Source organism: Sceloporus occidentalis, unplaced genomic scaffold, assembly GCF_023333645.1.
Source record: "Sceloporus occidentalis isolate IW3139 unplaced genomic scaffold, rSceOcc1.0.p SCAF_72, whole genome shotgun sequence".
NCBI lineage: Eukaryota > Metazoa > Chordata > Lepidosauria > Squamata > Phrynosomatidae > Sceloporus > Sceloporus occidentalis.
The window spans coordinates 2595093-2614597 of NW_028317052.1; the positions used below are offsets into that span (position 1 = coordinate 2595093).

Below are 19505 nucleotides of genomic sequence, written 5' to 3' on the forward strand. Positions count from 1 at the left end.
ACATATAATAAAAATATATAATAATTACTAAAACCATAGAAGCATTTGCACTTTCCTATCACCCACTAACCGGTCAAGCAGCCAATCAGTGACAAGATATGTCGGACCGCAGAGGAGGAGGGCAGCTGCTGCATCAGTGCTGCAACTTCTAGGTCAGGTAAGTGCCGTATTTTTACTTTGTTTTCATTTTGGAACAAAGCTTATTAAAAGTACCCGCCGAGTTCTTTAATATATTTGTTTTTTTATAATGGGTGTGTCAGGGACACTAAACTGCCCTAGGAACAGGTGTCACACGTGCTATTATTATTGCTTGTATTTGTTATGTATATAATAGTAACAAAATATCAACAATTCTGATGACACTTAGTATGCACCATTTTGTATTCAAACTAAGTCAGTTCTGGAGTTCATAGTAGGCATTAAAAATGGCTGCCAAGAGCCAAAATCTAAAAATGAAATCTATACACATTTTAGGAAATTTGTCCCATCCTGTGAACTTGGAATACCCCCATGGCCTACAGAAGGGAGCTTGAGATGGAAATGTTACCTTTACAATGCATTGCACGTAAAACCAAAGGGGGTTAACAAAGTGATGGTTGGTGTTCCGAAATAAATAAAAATATAATTGAAATAAACAGTACTGAATACATAAAGGTTAGTTGTGGTCTGAATGTTGTAAAGATCTGCTGATGTTTTTCAGGGTGGGAGCACGTGATTTTTACTCCTGATATGCGGTTTATCTAATTAATGGAAGACGTTTATTCACCAGTAAGATAATCGGAATGCGAAAGAATTGGAAAATATATAACATGTGGCCTGGAAATGGAGATAAGTCTATTTACTAAAGGTAACAGGACAGCTGTGGTTTCCACTCCTTGACGTCACATTATATTACGAAGAGCCAACCCCAGAGAGCTTCTACTGCAGGAAGAACATGGCTAGTCCTGTATAATATATAAGTAAAAAATCTCTTTGAATTATACCATATACAGGGCTAGTTTAGCCCTTCTTGCTGGAGGAACCTGCCAATGTTGGCCCTTCATAATGAACGGTGAAGTGAGGGAGATGAAGCCACAACTCTCCTGCAAACACTCTTAAATAAACCCATTGAGGATGAGCATAAGTTTTAGGTTCCATGAGAACTAAAAAATTAAACAAATAATGATGTGGAGATGAGGAGGCAAGAGTAACCGACACAGATGGAATGGGGAAATCATTTGGGGAGGAAATATGAAAAAGCCTTGCAAAGGTGCAAATACAGGGTTGATGATAGGAGTTACAATAGTAATTGTGGTGAGAAAAAGTGAATGATGACTACAAAAAAAGAGATCATGAAACATAAGACTGGCCTGCAAAGACACAAAAGTAGATTAAATGTGGGTAAAGATTTTGGGAAGGATGATGACATAAGGGTGACATCATTCAAGACAATCTGACTTCAGAATAAAGATGATGAAGGTTGAAAAATAAGCCTGATGCAAAAAGAGACATTTAGTGATGGGAAGGTGAAAAACTGGAAGCAGGTTAAGAAAAATTATACGAAAAATGATAGTAAGAAAATATATGACGACCAAATGAAAGCCACCAACATATACTTACTGGGAAACATTCACACCTCTGATAAGTATGGTTGAGTTATTTGTAGGCACCAGAAGACAACAATGTAGTCCATTAACCAAAACCATTAATCAGTTTCCGATTACCTTACGTAGTTTCTCCAGGAGAATTGGTATTCCTGACAGCCGTTTTATGGTTCTCTGGTAATCACGATGCCGTAATACCAACCGCACTAGTTCTAGGTCACGTGTGCTGACTGCCTCCTGGAGCACTAACGGGAGACAATTATTATGTGATTACATTAAACATTTTTACAAGAAGCAGTGGCAAGAGAGCAAGCAAAGAAACTGCATGTGGCTTGCACCATTCAAAATCAACATAGTATACCAACAATCTATATTGCTTTTTGGTGAATATAATTTTTCATAACATATTTTTATCATCAAAATGTTTGCCGTTGGCTTGTGTTTTAGCTCCATTTCTCTTGGCTCCTCTGCAAGTATAATTCAAGTAAATGTATCTGAATCATTGCCGTTAACAATGCGTTTCTAAATCACATTGCTAGTGTATTAACAGGCTCTAGGATACTTTTCTGCATTTTCTACAATTCTGGAACATTTTTTTTCTTTACACAATAAACAGTCCCAGAACGATTCCGCCTGGGATTTGAATTCCCCAGTGAGCTAGGGGGACCATCATGCAAACCTAGTTTTTGTTCTCAAACAGTAATATCCAAACCAGCTGTGTAACTACAACCGCCCCGGGGTTGCTCTAGGGGCCTGGGCAGCCCCTGCGACCACTTATGTTTGTCTTCTCATGCCGATTCATAAACGTTCAGAAAGGGCCCTTCTGTCTTGGACCGTAGCGGCCCGTGTCGGAAGGACCCTTTCTGAACAATTTTGAACTGGTATGAGGAGACAGCAACGCAGCGAGGTCACGTTATGTTACATCATGTGACCCTGTGGTGAAACCGAGGCTGCTCGCATAGTGTGTGAACAGCGAACCAAAAGCTGCAGGAGAGGTCTATGTCTGTGCATAACTCCATGTGAGCATGAATGCGTGTGTTAATATGAATATGTATATATAAGTGCTATGTATGTTTGCATGTATGTGAGTATTAATGTGTATGTTTGTATGTATAGCTATGTATCTTTGTACGTATGTGAGCATTAATGTGTATGCATACGTTTATGTGAGCATGAATGTGTGTGAACATGAATGTGTATGTATCAATGTATATGTGCATAGATGTCTATGTATAAGTGTATGTAAGCATGAATGTGTTAATATGAATGTGTATGTATAAGTTTGTGTACATGTACATGTGGAAGTGGTTGTACAAGCATTAATGTGGAAGTGTTTGTGTGTTAGCATAGATGTGAGTGTATGTTGGGAGGCAAGTGGAAAAGACAAGCTGTTTGGGGGCAAAGATGGCACAGACAAGTTGTTTGGGGGAAATGAAGCCTCCGAGTAGCCCCCACATATATACTCCATATCTTTTTATATACAACATGCAAATATAGACACAGACCTCTTGTGCAGTCAACATTAATTCCAGTCTTCCGTTTTACCTCTAACAGTTAAAAGACCTACTTTTATACATTTTGAAACTTATCAAGATTAACAGCCAACTCAACTATGAGTCAAGGTTCTAAGACCAGCACTAAGACCAGCCCTGACAGTGTATAAGATATCTCTGCAAAGTGATTATACAGGTGACATCCTTTACAGAGAACCTGCCTACAAACATGGGCCGATGAGACCATATACATCTTACAATGCTCTTTGTATGACTATACAGATGATATCTTGCACAGAGCAACATTACGCATACGTATTATACTATAATTTAATATAATGGATATGTCCATTATGTATGGATTTGATAGCACTGCAGTAAGAATATATAAAGAGCACACTGTTTTATGTCTTTGAGTATTCATAGACAGGCTGTATACTTACCTAGAAAACATAAAGTGAATATAGTGAATTATTATTAAATATGATTATGTAGAAGATGCTTAGAAGAACATGCTTTCTGTAACAATGGATTAGACAGTGTAATGTAATTGCACTGGGGCTTCTTCTGTCTCGTACACTGCAGGGTTTTTACACAGAATGCCCAGACACTCTATTACTTAAGGCTATTTTTATATACAGGACACTCCATTATGTTGAGATTATCCAAGATCAGCTCGTGCATACACTGTGAATGCATTACTCGGGATCTTAGAACAATGTATAGCATAAAAAATGAAAAAGTAAGGATCAGGGTGTTTTTTCTTTCCACTCTGAGTAGACAGGGATTGATCAATTTGATGGCTGTAACATGTAATTTCAGACTCTTTTACAATACATTGATTTTAAAGTAGATTTGAAAAGAAGTGTAAGATACAATCCCTGTCCAAGGTACTGAAACGTGACTCAAAGGGGACCTCAGCGAACTGTAAAGTTTATCTTTGTGGGTCCTGCTGACCACAAAGTGTATACTTTTTACACACCAGCTGTCTGTTATAAGTCACCAAGACTTCACCCAAACTTGAATCTTCATCTTGCCACATTACTCCACATAGTATATGTCACGGTGATTACTGAGACCACTCACCTGTCCATCCACTGCGATTCTCCTTACTGACATCGGCCCCATGTGTCAGCAGAACTCTGGCACACTCTAAGTGCCCTAGTGTGGTTGCAAGATGAAGGGGGGTCCGGCCCCTGGGGTCCACCTGCTCAATCTGCTCCTGTACCAGGGAAAATGCAGTGTCAGTTCAACGTTAGACCTACCATAGTCCATATCACACATGGGTTATTTAATATACAACTTTCCAACAACACACTATAGGTACCAAATTACAAAGTACAGATCCCCATCTTTGACATCCTCCAAGGAAAAAAAATCGGATATTATTTTCATTAAAGACAACAAGTAAACTAACATAAAACAATAATAAGAAGTAAGGTCTCATTTGATGTAATTACAAAATAGTTTGGGCTTTCTTTGGCAATCTGTGAGGTTTTCGTAAACTGGAGATTAGATGCTGGATCTGTAAAGTTGCATTAATACCAGGTTTTTCAGGGATCAGTAAAGAGGCATGTCTGTTCCATTCATTTATTTTAGTTTGAGGCAGTAAACATGGTATTTTTTAGATACAGGGTACATGTTAGTGCTGTAGCATATATCAAACATCTCTATAGACTGCTGTTTGTGCACCTAGAGCCCTGAAATGAGCATACGATAACTTTCCTCCTAGTATTGGAGAGTGAAAAAAAAATCTCCCTAATTAAAAAGCAAGGCACTGGCAGCTCTACTTTTTGGGCGAGAGGTAAACAGAACATTTTTCGAAGGTGCACCTTCATATCTAAAAGTTAGCAGTGCAGGCATAATTTTGAGCTTCCGAGGGTAGTCTATCCAGAGCGCGTCCTCTTATGCACAACACCAGGGCTGGCCCCAGTCAGACGTTATTGGGCAAGGAATTGGCAGAACCTGGGTGGGTAAATGTGCGAATAAATGCAACTTACTTGCCCAAGGACAAAGAAACAGACTCTGTGTGACACCAGGAGGGTACATTACTGTCGCTGGCTAACTTGTATCTGCTTATGTGGTATCATCATCACTGAGCAATGGTTTAAACACACTAACCCTAATTACTCTCCCATTGGATAAACACCATTTCACAGCGCCACAAAATGCTAACCTTAGACCTGCCATACTGCCTTTTAGTAATCACTTTATGTAATAAAATGACAAATTGCAATTTCACATCTGAAACACACCAAGAACATGGAATCATCATTATCGCATTGTATGATCGCAAGCCTAAAGTATTATAGCGCCATCATAAAGGTGGTAATTACATGCAGACATTCCAGTGTCATGGAAACGGATACCAGACAGAATACGTCTCCTGTGGTTTTTTGTTATTTCTCTTTCTCGGTTTCCCCAGTTCCTGCAAAGACCACTTACATGAAATGGAAAACAGGTTAATTTTTCATTAGCTTGACTTGCTAAGAGCACTAAGCATCCATGCGTATAAAGGGCACGATACCAACAGCGCAGGAAGCATATAAGCTCTATGCATTTCATTTGTTGGATTTAAGTCGTAGCCAGGAGATTTGCAAACCTTCCAAACCTTGAGAGTGGGTATATATATATATATATATATATATATATATATATATTCTTCAAACCTTTCAGATGTAAAATCATAATGAATTCTACAGTTTTTAGGGTTTAATTATTCATGATGTGCAAAATCTCCAGAAGACGATGCAGATGCTGCCTGACACCCTATGAACAAGACACAAATATCGAGGAGCCCCACCACCTGGGCTTGCCAGCATAGTGGTCTCCAGTGTATGACAGACGGCTGGGCACGTGGGTTGCTCTGTAGCCTGGCCTCTTCAATAACTCCCCAAGCTACTGCAAGCGTGCTCAGCCTGCTTATTGCTCGGCAAGGACTTTGTATGCCACATGGGAGAACGATGCAAACACATTCTATCAGGGCAGCGGTGCACCGAGCACAAAATACCAAAATAGCAGTGAGAGGGGCACGAGGGTAAGAAACCTTTGGCACACCGGCTGCTGCACTCTGTAATTCCCATGATATTTATATCACACAAACGCATAGACACAAAGACATCTTTGGCCGGGAAGATTCAGACTGAAGATAAAGCTATTCCATGAGTTATGTTCTTACTTGTAAATATGATTTTATCATGCGACTAAGTCATCAATACGAAAAATGCCCCCTGGAAATAGAGACTGCTGCTCATTCGAACACTGGAAACACAATAAGCTTGTTAGATGCGCTCAACTCGTGTTCCAGAAAGTCATTGAAACATTGTTAGAAAATAACTAAAATACTGAAATATTAGATACTGTGTTGCATTTTATATATTTCTATGTAGCTTAGTAAATATCATGTTTTGTTGTATGGATTTACTGTGTATTCTTTTTTTATTTTTGTATGTATTAAAATGCATATGATACTTTGAGTGTCCCTTTAAGTTATCTCTGCCCTATTGTTAAGTTGCTGATTGGTGTCGACGACAGTTTCATTGTAAATACGCACAAACTAAACAACGCACGGGGCTACGTTGATAAACGGTTATTGTCGTGTTTGGTACAGGTTGTAATTTCCTTAATACTACTAATAAGATAGACTGTTTCCTTTGTGAAACAATGTTTGTTTGCACTGTTTTCCACACTTCCAGTTTCTGAGCACACTGCAATTACATACTAAAGTTCAGAGGCAATGTCACAGCCCTAGCCCTGAAAGAGTGGGAGGAATAATTCCGTTATCATTATCTAATTAATGCCGGGTTAGCAGTGTCCATTAGGGATATAGTCATTTCTTTAGACACATAATTTACCTTGTGTTTTAAAAAAAAAAAACACTTCTATTTCCATCCCTGTGTAATTACGGTGTAAATTATACCGCAGCAGGTAATTTTGAAATAAAAACAAGCACAGGGTTTTGGAAGAGGGAGGAAATGGGAATAATGCCAGGGGTGGCATTAGGATACCAGGTCCCCTATGTGAAATCCAAAGCTGACCCCCTCCCCTCCAAAAAAGCATATAGATACTTTTCAAACATTCAAAAATACATTGTGTGCATTTGGACATACATATAGATTGACACACTCGTGTGCAAACATAGTGACACATTCCTATAAATTAATAAACTCAACTAATTACATTTTTCACTAATGTAATTATATTGATTCTACTTTCTACAGAGCTACGCTCACCACAAACTGTCCTCCAGTATATAGAATTTATAGGAGATCCCTTTTTTAATAGCAGAGATGCAAGGGATAACAAAAATATGTCAATGCTAGTACAAGGTTTGATATACTGGAACAATAAATGTGTAGAACCACACAGTCTTAACATTTATTTAGTATAGCCAAATAGCTAGCAATTGTGGAATAGCTGATTGATCATTACAGAAGTAAAACTGCTAAAACGGACAGAAATGCTGAATATCGACAAGCAGAAGCTGTACTACTGTGTTCTTTGAAGTTCATGTCTCTAATGAAAAATAAAGGTCTCCACGGGGGACTATAGCCTATAGCTGCACTATTCATGTTACACTCTGAGAATACAATGCTCGCAAATGTGATGTTTTAGCATACTTACAGTATGTGCAAAAGTTTTAGGTAGGTGTGAAAAATGCTGTAAAGGAAGAATATTTTCTAACATTTACGTGCTAATAGTCTATGTTTGTCATTTAATAAAATGCAAAGCGAGTTAAATCAATATTTGGTGGGACCACCCTTTCGAAACTGCATCAATTCTTCTAGGCAGACTTCAGGAATTTTGTAGGCATGTAGTTAGGTGTATGATTAAGCAATTCTACCAAACAGGTGCTAATGAGCATCAACTTAATAGGTAGGTTGAAACACAATCATTAACCTAAACAGAGACTGCTGCGTATGAGGACTAAAACTGGGTGAGGAACAGCTAAACAAGGTGAGGTTGATGAAGACAATTTAATGTCAAAAGTCACACACCACGGCAAGACTGAGCACAGAAACCAGACACAATGTCTCTCTCAGGCAGACAGGGGTTTCAAGATGTTCTTTCCAAGCTCTTTTGAAGAAGCCAAAGAAATAGGTAATGTTGAGGACTGTAGATGCAGTGGTCGGCCAAGGGCTGGAGAGCGGTAAAAGAATGAGCGTTTGCAGACAACAGTGAATCGTGGTGGAGGTACCTTGCAATTTATGAGCTGCATTTCTACAAATGGAGTTGGGAATTTGGACAGAACTAATGGTCTCTTCAATTCTGAGAAGTACAGGCAGATACTTATCCATCAGGGAGGCATCTGACTGGCCCCAAATGTATTCGGCAGCATGACAATGACCCTAAAAAAGTTCACTTATCTTCAGTGTAAAGGAGAACAAGGAGTCCTTAAAGTTATGGTGTGGTGCCCACACAGCCCTCACCTCAACATCATCAAGTCTGTTTGGGATTACATGAAAAGAGAGAAGCATTCGTGCTTTACAGTATCTTTTTCCACGCCTGCCTAAAACCTTTGCACAGTACCATATCAATATTTTTGATATATGTATGCCACAGACAGAATGTGAAAATTGGCTATTCTACGCAACATCTGAGTGCTTTGTGGCAAGAGTGGAATCTGATCTTTCTTTCATACTTAGGAATTTCTATGGAATGCCTAGGCAATATATACAGTTTATAAACAGGCTTAGACATAGTATGAAATAAACAGAGAATATGACACCATAGTGACACAAACGCTTATTAACATTAAAAAGTTAAACGGAATGTGATGTCAATGCAATGACTTGCAGCTTTTTCTATTCTCTTATTATACGTATGATTTCATTAGTCTTTGGAATAGTACATAATTTGTGCATTAATTTGTAAAACAACAAAAAAGCATATAATTAGGTATTCTGTAGAACACCCAGGCTTAGTATACACCACTTTATGTTTTTGTTTTTTTTGAGGCTTAGCTGTGGGTTGCTTGGGAAGACCAATGAATCTCATTTCTAACCCTAGATACCAAGAGGGAGCTTTCTCCTGTTACCAAGTGATACAGGGTACCGGCATATGACGTCTTGGGCTTCAGCCCTCTGAGGCTTCTCCTCTATAAATCTTATCTATATATGAAACAAATTAATATCTAGATTAATTATCAGTGGGGTAGTTTGTAAAAAAATAACATAGAAACAGCTGACGTTCTACTACAATCATGTGTATACCTGATCTCCCACTTTGCTTGTAACGTATACACATATTTTGCATGTAATTATTTCTCATTTACATCCTTTTTTTTTTGTTTTTAAAGAAACCATCTGGCAGCCCCGTTCCCAAGAGACTTCTAATTCACCTTTAAGTCATTTTTTTCATAGGACAAGTAAATTGCAAAAGATCCCACTGCTTTGCGCTCATTATAAATTTGACGGATTATTCCTGACTGTACGTGGGACGTGAGCAACGAGGTACAGGCCCCTCTGGAACCAAAATGCTTAAGATGCATAAAGCAAATGTTGATGTAAGGGATAGGTAACACTCTTCTTTTTTTTTATATATATATACATGTCCACTTATAAACTGGTTTAGTGCATAGTGGAATATTGTGGAGAACCCCAATCCATAATATTTGCCCTGCAGAGTCATAGAAACAGAACTTAAGGCAAGATAAGAACCATTTTGGCCAGTGTGCCAATTTTCCCTGAAAGACCTTAATCAGTCCTTGGTCTTGTCTCGGATTAAGGATAGCTTTAGGCCTATCCCATGCTTGTTTAAGGTCCCTCACTGTATTAATCTCTAGCGCTTTTGATGGGAGGCTGTTCAATTTATTTATCACCATCTCGGTAAAATACCGTATTTGCTCGATTATAAGACGACCCTGATTATAAGACGACCCCCCAAAATCTGAATATTAACTTAGGAAAAAAGAAAAAGCCTGAATATAAGACGACCCTAAAGGAAAAAAGTTTTACCAGTAAATGTTAATTCATGTAAACTATTTTTTTTAATAAAAGCTATGATTGAGAAAAATATTTTTTTTGTTTTTATTTCTTGTATTTTCCAGCCTGTCCCCCAGTTACGCACATCTGCCCCCAGGCTTGCCACACCAATATGGCACTGTGGCCCATGATATGCCTTTTAACCCTCTATATGCCACTGTGCCCCATGGTATGCCTTTTGACCCCCTATATGCCACTCTGCCTCCAGAAATGCCTTATACCCCTATATCCCATTCTGGCATTTAGGGGGTTAAAATGCATATTATGGGGCAGAGTGGCATATAGGGAGGTATAAGGCATTTCAGGAGGCAGAGTGGCATTAAGGGAGTTAAAAGGCATTGTATAGAGCACTCTGCCTCCAGAAATGCCTTATACCCCTATATGCCACTCTGGCATTTAGGGGGTTAAAAGGCATATTATGGGGCAGAGTGGCATATAGGGAGGTATAAGGCATTTCAGGAGGCAGAGTGCTCTATTAAATGCCCCCTTAACGCCACTCCAGAAAAGCCCTATGCCCCCATTTAACTAACACACACACACACTCTCTCCCCCCCCTCCCCTCTCCTCTCTCCCCTCTCCTCTCTCCTCTCTCCCCTCTCAGCCCTCTCTTACCGGTGCTTCCAGCCGGGGCAGCGGGTTGACGTCGCCTTCTGCTGCAGCCGGAAGGAGGTGGAGTTGGCAGCGGGGGTTTGTATGCGTCCGTCGCGTATACTTTCCCCGGCTGTCAGAGATCAGAGATCTCTGACAGTCGGGGAAGGTCTACGCGACGGACGCAGACAACCCCCGCTGCTAGCCACACCTCCTTCCGGCTGCAGCGGACGTTGTCTACGCGGATCGCGTAGACGTCAACCCGCTGCCTCGGCAATACAGCAGGAAGCACCGGTAAGTGTGTATGATGGGGGGGGGGGGGTGAGACAGGAGGATCCAGGTCCCCTGCAGCGGTGCGGGGGATCTGGATCTTAGTCTCCTAATCAGACTCTATTTGAGGTCTGATTAGAAGACGACCCCGATTAGAAGACGAGGGGTATTTTTCAGAGCATTTGCTCTGAAAAAAACCTCGTCTTATAATCGAGCAAATACGGTAAAACTTTATCTAGTCTAGTCAATAAACTAATAGTGATCATAACCTGTACTTTGTGTATGGTATCAGATGGATGGGGGAGTCTGTGGCAGTCACTGGATCAGACGCCTCCTCGGTACAGCTGCTGTACTCAGCTCCCACGGTGCAGAGAACACGCACACAAAGAAAGGACCTTTGTCCCAAAAAAATAGCTCACAGGTACAATTATTGGCAAAGAAACTTACATAGAGACGGACTGTTGCCATAGTCTCCATAAACCTACAGTACAGTCACGTAGGTCTTATTTAAAAATGGAATAAACTGCAGCTGAAAAACTTCCCGGTTACGCATAAAAATAATGTATAACATTCACAATACATATCTAAAAGTTAACAAGCCATGATTATATTTTAAATATTGAGATTACCATGGTCTATGGTTTATCCACCGAGGAGGAAGCCATTTTGATGTGTCTAAATCTGCTCAAGAACAGCACGTGCAAAAAATTAAGATATTTAAAAGGCCACAACAGGCCACAATTTTTAGATATTGAAGCTTGATCCTAGTCATTTTTTGTGTGTAGTTGTGTAGTCAGTAGGGAACGTATGTAACGTCCACCCTGAGCAATTAGGAATTATCTTCACTCTGTGCTGCTCATTTCCCGTTTCCAACCTCTAGTGGCCGCTCTTGTCACTCTGAAGCCCTCAGAGTGATTATCAAGCCCAGCTGCACACAGACCTGATTGCCATAACCAGGAAACAAGGTGCACCTGGACATCACAGCCTTTATAAACCTGCCCAGCCCTTGAGTCTAGGCCTTGACATTGATGTTTTAGGACTGCCTGTTTGTTTGGTTGCTGATCTGCTCCTGTTTGGTTGCTGATCTGCTCCTGTTTGGTTGCTGATCTGCTCCTGTTTGGTTGCTGATCTGCTCCTGTTTGGTTGCTGATCTGCTCCTGTTTGGTTGCTGATCTGCTCCTGTTTGGTTGCTGATCTGCTCCTGTTTGGTTCCTGATCTGCTCCTGAGTTATGGCCAGCGAGCCACAAGCCGTGTGTGCCCCGTCCAGAGGGCTTCCTACCGTGTGTGCCCCGTCCAGAGGGCTTCCTGCCGTGTGTGCCCCGTCCAGAGGGCTTCCTGCCGTGTGTGCCCCGTCCAGAGGGCTTCCTGCCGTGTGTGCCCCGTCCAGAGGGCTTCCTGCCGTGTGTGCCCCGTCCAGAGGGCTTCCTGCCGTGTGTGCCCCGTCCAGAGGGCTTCCTGCCGTGTGTGCCCCGTCCAGAGGGCTTCCTGCCGTGTGTGCCCCGTCCAGAGGGCTTCCTGCCGTGTGTGCCCCGTCCAGAGGGCTTCCTGCCGTGTGTGCCCCGTCCAGAGGGCTTCCTGCCGTGTGTGCCCCGTCCAGAGGGCTTCCTGCCGTGTGTGCCCCGTCCAGAGGGCTTCCTGCCGTGTGTGCCCCGTCCAGAGGGCTTCCTGCCGTGTGTGCCCTGTCCAGAGGGCTTCCTGCTGTGTGTGCCCCGTCCAGAGGGCTTCCAGCCAAGAGACTTTCCTTGTTTATATTTTGTTGTACCATCATCTGCAATATAGCTATTATCAGCATCTTCTGTCTGTGATTTATTTCCTGCACCTGTCTGTAATAACCCCAAGCCATCATGCATCGTGGGGTACAGACGGAGCCCCTCGTATCTCCTGCACCTGGGCTCCTATCAGACCTGATCACCCGGTCCGTGACAAGGTAGTAAAGTCTGCATACTAGGTAGGTGTTCAGTTAGGCCGTGAACTGGAAAGCTTACATGAAGTTTTCAATGGGAGTCCTTGCTTCATGGTTCCCTCTATGTGCCCAGGTTACCATGTCTTTCTTCCTTCACAGTTGCCTCTTCTAGCCGGACCAAACATGACTGTGATATCCTCCAATGACGTCAGGCACCCCTTGGACAAAGCCACGTAACGGCAAGGATAAGGCTGCATTTTGCTACAATTTGGGCAATGCGCAGCTTGAGTATGGAGCATTGGATGCCATTTGTAGACTATTTGCACAACACCATTGTATACTACTGTGTGTGCAATGCCAATTCTGCATTGTAGAAGTAACTATTAACAATTATTTACAATAAATCATGAAGTATAAGTAGGCTATGCTTTATTTAAAAAAAACTTTGGGCATGGTTCCCTTCTAAACTACTTGTTTTTAGGCAAGGATACACGGAAGTCAAGCCTATCTGCAGCGTTTGAGAACAGGAGTTGTGCATGCCTGCCTTACACCCTTAATGTAAATCATATTTTATATATATTAATGTATACTGAAGTCGATCTAGCATAACAATCACAACACTATTGTGTCTGCTGGTGTTGCTACCTTTTGTGTTATACTTTTACCTACACTTTTGGCCACCAAAAAAGTTTACCCTGCTGAATGTAACACTTTTATAACTAAAGATGACTTTAGAAGCCTTATGCTAGCTGAATGCCCAAATCCTTTCCAGAAATAATCCTGTTGCCTCATACAAGATATGAGTTTCTGTTCTTGTGATATTTACACGGTTATTTCTCTGTAACATAAAATCCTTTTTTCTGAGATGTTTTGAACACCATCTCCATGGATTTCATGGTGAAATTAGATTTTTTTTTTTTCTGCTCTTGAGACCTGTGTCTCTGAAATAATCCTTTGCTGCTCAGTTTGTGAACTTCAGGTTTTTTTATAGGCTTCCAGAAATATACAGAAATATACAGAAATATTTTGATTTGCATTGTGTCGGGGTAAACAGAATTCCTAGAAGCTGCAAAATTCTTTTGATGCACAAAAAAAAAATACAGATTCTCTTCCAGCACAAATTTTTCCCAAAATATAAGCAACCATAAAGCAGAGGAAGTAGCTGAACTGTGAGAACCAGAATGCCTCCAGAGCTTAACCCTTTCATTGTCACCCATTAAGAACTACACTACTCTCCAGGTTGTAGCTTACTGCCCTGGTATGCAAAGGGTTAAGTATATATTTAAGGGTTTAAGTAATAAACATGATTTAAATGTTCCCCTTCTTAGCTTAAACAACCATTCATCTCCGATGCCTCGCTTTTCAGAGCTCAGGCTTGAAGAACACATTATGCGCCTTCTAAATGCCTTGCTTCTAACATCAATACTAGTCAATGTGTCAAAGAGTCACATAAAAAGGCTTGGTAAAGACTTGTCCACTAGCCATGTCCCTAACCATACCACGGAACAGGTCCGGCCCTAAGATCCACAGCACCCTCAGCCATTGAGCCATAGTCACCCGCCTAGCGAAAAAAATAAAAAGATGGGCAACATTTTATGCAAGATTTTCCCTAATCTGTTTTTGTACAAATATACTAATATTTGTTTTAATTGGTATTTTAAACTTATTCATTTTATTATAGCTGGGTTATATATATGAAAAATATATTTTGTTCCCACTTTAAAGAGAAGCAGATTTAATTTTCTGTATTTTATCTCTATGGTGCTATTGCTCCAGAAAACAACAACCAGAAATATCTCTTGATCACACGAGAACAGCAAATAAAAAGCCCAGTAGGATTTGTTAACCACGTGGGAAAGAAAAACCCAGGCTACCGCCTAGAAACTCTGGCAGACTGAATGGTCAGCTATTGTCTAAAGACCATTTAAGACAATGCACAATGACTGAGCGGATTTAGTAGCATGCATGGCACAGGTTTAACCGGGCCATTCAGTGTACTGGGAGAACATGTACTTCACTACAGGACAGAATTCATATCACATTACCATTCCAAGTTGCTTCTCTCACAGGTGGAAAGAGACGTATTGCATGCATAATGAACAGCCCTTTGACAATTTTTTTCTATCTTCTTCCCCTTTTATCTTCTATCTTGTCTGCTTTTTACATTATTACATTTCTCATTTCTTTCTAACTTATATTCTGCCCCAACACACACATACACACAGACATTGTTCAAAAGATTGAGGTCACTTATAAAAGCTAATTTTGTCCATTAAAATAACATGAAATTGATCAGAAATACAGCACAGACGTTGTTAATGTTGTAAATAAATATCGTAGCTGGAAACAGCTGATTTTTAATGCTATATCTTCATAGGCGTACAGAGACACTTTATCACTCCCATCACTCTGTGTTCCATCGTTGTGTTCGCTAATCCAAGTTTAAGTTTAAAAGGCTAATTATTAACTAAACCTTTTTGCAATTATGTTAAAACTAGAAACGTTCTTGTTTTTCACAAAAACAACTAAGTGATCCCAAAGTTTTGAACAGGAGTGTATATTGGTTTATCACAGGTTGCAGGCATTCAGCAGGAATGAAGCAAAAAAAAGAGTGAGCGTAGGAAGAAAGGAAAATGACGATATATGAAATAATTGCTCCTGAGTACATACTTCTGCTCCTTTTCCACTGATATTATCTGGTGCTTCATTTTGTGGTTTGTCAATAAACACTTTATGTTTGGTAAACTACTACTTGTACTTTTTAATATTTGGTGTGCACCAATGATTTTCATTTATAGAAATGAAAGGTAGGAAAAGGTTTTTTTCACCAATACACTAAATAAGCATTCCAAAAGGGATACATTTGCTCGACAACAAGTTCTTTCCTTATTGCAATTCCTGTGTATTTATTGATAGAATCCCAATTGTGCTAGAATAGATGTTCCAATTCTACTATTGTCTATATGTGACATGCAAGACATATCAGCTGTGTTACTTAATATATGACACTTGAATTTCCAAAACCTGGCTTGACATAGCCATCGTATGAAACTCATTTGACACAACCATCTTCCTATCCGTTTAATGTGACAAAATCATCCGTTAATGTGATATAATTATCCTGTTTATGAAATTCTTTTTAACACCTGGAGAGCAAGAAGCAAATTACTAGTTAGAGCTGGAGTGCTGCATTAAGCTTCTCCCAAGCTCCAGAGATTCATTAGAGAAAGTGAAACCATCCTGTCCTAATTAGAAGGTTTACAGGATAAAAAATAAAATAACCGTCCATCTGCCCTGCCTCCTCACAAGTGGTAAACCCTTACCTCTAGGTCTAGGTTTTTAACCCTATAGTGTTACACAGTTGTGTCACAAGATGGTATGAGTCGGTATAACATTGAAATCTAGCTTCATTTTGCTAGATAAAACCCACAAAACTTTACCATACAAGCCCTACGAGCTCAGAAAGCCTACTTCACCTCCTATGAACTGATGTGAGCTCAAGCCTAATGCATGGCTCCTTGAGGTACGGATAACTAGAGCTGAACTGCACAGAATTCCTTCATTCCCTTTTTACTCACATAACTGAAGATGAAAACCTAGCAGAAACCTAGTAGCAGATGAGCCAAATGAACCGGTGCCAGGGTCGGGCTGACCACACAGAGCTGGAGTCTATACTTCCCTACTACAGTCATGGAGTCATGGGGCTGAAAGGGACATCCCACAAAGATGATCTCCAAGCAGATAAACCTAACTATACACTGTTTTTACAACACATGTATTTATGGGGTATGGCAAGACTAAAACTGACAGACACTGGAGAAAACTAATAAAAAAACCAAGTGTTTAGAGAAGCATTAAATCTATCCTCATACTACCCCACTGTACAGCGCTACGAAATGTGATGGCGCTATATAAAACAATAAATAATAATAACCCAAAAACCTTTGTTCTTTAATATCTCCACGCCAGCCTTTTGACCTTCAATACAATAAAATTATCCTCAAAGAACCAGTACCTCGCCTTCTGTCTCGATCTCCTTCAACCTGCTAAAACATTGTAACCACACTCCACACACAAACCACTTCTGTACTTTTATATTTGTTTTTGTATATACTCTCCTCTGATTGTGACAGCGCTATAGCATTTGCTGGTACTCTCTAAATAAAGCGTAACGCTGATAATAGTTACATACAGTACATGCTTTGTATCAATAACAGTCAAACCAGTTTGTCAGCAATCAGAATAACAGAAGTGCATTCATTCTTACTACAAACAGCTCATTCAGTCATTGAAGCCTTGGACCATTTGAGTTGTGTAACCTGGGGACACGTTGGCTTAGAAAGGTTAGGTTGGTGCTGGATAGACTCCATGTTACACAGAGGATTTTGACAGACCTCAGAAAGGGGTTCAGAGTATCCCAATATATCATCTCTTGCTGTCTCAACAATCAGACAATACACATGATAAGAGCTTGCTCATAGAAAGCTATGTTATTAATTGGCTGAAACGTTAATTCTGTCTGCCTACATGTTTGAGAATAATTACGGAAATAAGGTAATTATATAAAAGTACAAAATGGTAAGGCCATCCTAAAAAGCATTTCACTGAAATATTGGAGTGCTGCTGAAACACCATCATTACGTAACAAGAAAATTCCTAATAACTCTAACTGCCATAATAACATGAACCACAGGGAATTGTCTTCTTTGTGACTCTATTATGTCGCCGGGCACTCTGCATTATGGAATTCCCAACAGCACATATATGACTTCTACATATCGAGGGGCACTCCGGGAAAGAATGCAGATGTGAGGCAATACTGTGTGTGACACTTGAGTGTGTACATGGGAATAAATCCACATTTAGTATGATCAACACAGTCTAATGTCATTAAACATCTTTAGGGAATGATTACATAAGCCAATGCGAAGGCACATACTGGGTAGGATGTGTAAACCAATGTGAAATTTTGTACAGATAATACTAAAAAATGTATGGTTATATATATATATATATATATTGACATAGACATTCTTGTTTTAGTAGGCATTGGTTCCAGTGATGCATTTACCTTCTGCACTACCGTAGACCCGATGTTGATCTCCCCTGTAACTGGCCCATTGAGAAGTGGTATAATGTGGCCCTCCTGGCCCTGCCACCCTAAGCCCAGTAGTCTAACCCAGAATATGTCTGATTGTTTCTAGAGCAACTAATGTATCGTAGGGGGACAATAATTTATTGGGGAATTTATGGGTAGAGCATTTCCAGCAAAAGAAAAATGTCTGGGCAATTCACAGAACACACTGCTTGATTGAGTGGCATGTCTCACAGTGAAATGCTGATAACTCCATTTACATCAAATTTGCCTACTCACAGAGCACAGTGACTTCACATATTAGCCTCATTCACAAAGTCTCTTTTCCAGGCTACTGTAAAGTTATGTGTATGATGCGTATGATGATATAAACATGCACCACAACTGTATTCACACCAGTGATCAATTTGTGGGACACTGTCAGAATTTAAAATACACATAGATGCTAGCAATTTGGGTAGTAAATGCATCTATGCAATAAACATGAACATTATTCAGTGTATCATCACAATCTTTAACCAGTATGAATTACAGGCTCATTGCCATCTGATAAACTAACCAGAGCTGTTCATTTTTCGGTAAAGTTGATATATTAGGGTTGACCTGACCTGTCATAGGCTGCCTCTGATCACGTAATATTAAAAGCTTAATATGCTAGAGGTAGGAAATCTTAAAAAAAAATAACATTTTCAGTTATGACTCAACCCATATAAAAAAGACCTTTAAACTATTTGAAGCACATTAAAATATATTATATACTTTGTAAAGAAATTTAGGATATTCAAAATATTTAATAAAATGAAAATATTCCTACAAAACATTGATGTAGTATTATATGTGTATAATATATATAATATATTGCCAGGCACGCAAATTGACATGTGACACAAAAGCAAGCATGGGTAGGTTTGTGGCAACGGAACTTGAACGAGTTTCCTAAAAGCTTCTGCATCATTCTAAGGCAATTAAACCTTAAGTAAAAAGCAAGATGACTGATCCGCTGATGTTTATTTGCTTTACATGCTATAGAGGCAAATCAATATAAAAGTGGAACAGCACCTTTAGTGGTCATTTGTGCTCAAGGGATTGAGCTGTATTTCATCCACTGTATTTCCTCCAAAGCAGCCAATACTTTCAAGGTCGTGGATCAACCCTGCACAAACTCTCAGGAACCATAGCTTATAAGCTAAAGATGAACATTTTCTATGCAGAGGCTCGCAGAGGATAGTGGGAGTTGTAGTTAAGGAATTGCTGGGAAAAAATCCAACTGTCCTCACTGTGCACAAAAGTCATGTCAAAACAGGTGTTTCATACATCCCGTGCAGATGCAAATGTTCCTTAACATTATGTAAATATGTTGGAAAGCTGCTTTTGCTGCGAGCCTATAAACGGGACATTTACAACAATATTGGGGAGAGAAGCTACGAATGACTAAGTGCTTCACTTTAAACAAATAATGGTCAGTCACTAAGACATCATGTTATACAGCCAATTAAAGGATCAATGACCCACTCAGTTTCCCACCTTCCTCTCCTTCCGTTCATTAATCAATTTGTTCTGACTTCAGCCAAATGGCTATGATGTTAAAC

At 40.0% G+C, this 19505-nt stretch overlaps 1 protein-coding gene across 1 annotated transcript in view; it reads right to left on the minus strand.

Moving 5' to 3' along the window:
- Positions 1 to 19505, minus strand: part of LOC149286087 (ankyrin repeat domain-containing protein 13B-like) — an 86085-nt gene that overhangs the window by 15767 nt on the left and 50813 nt on the right. The window contains exons 2-3 of the mRNA XM_089494423.1: positions 4163 to 4295; positions 1704 to 1828 (exon numbers count right to left, since the gene is read on the minus strand). Coding sequence (XP_089350549.1) covers positions 1704 to 1828; positions 4163 to 4295 — 258 coding nt within the window. The remainder of the gene's footprint in view (positions 1 to 1703; positions 1829 to 4162; positions 4296 to 19505) is intronic.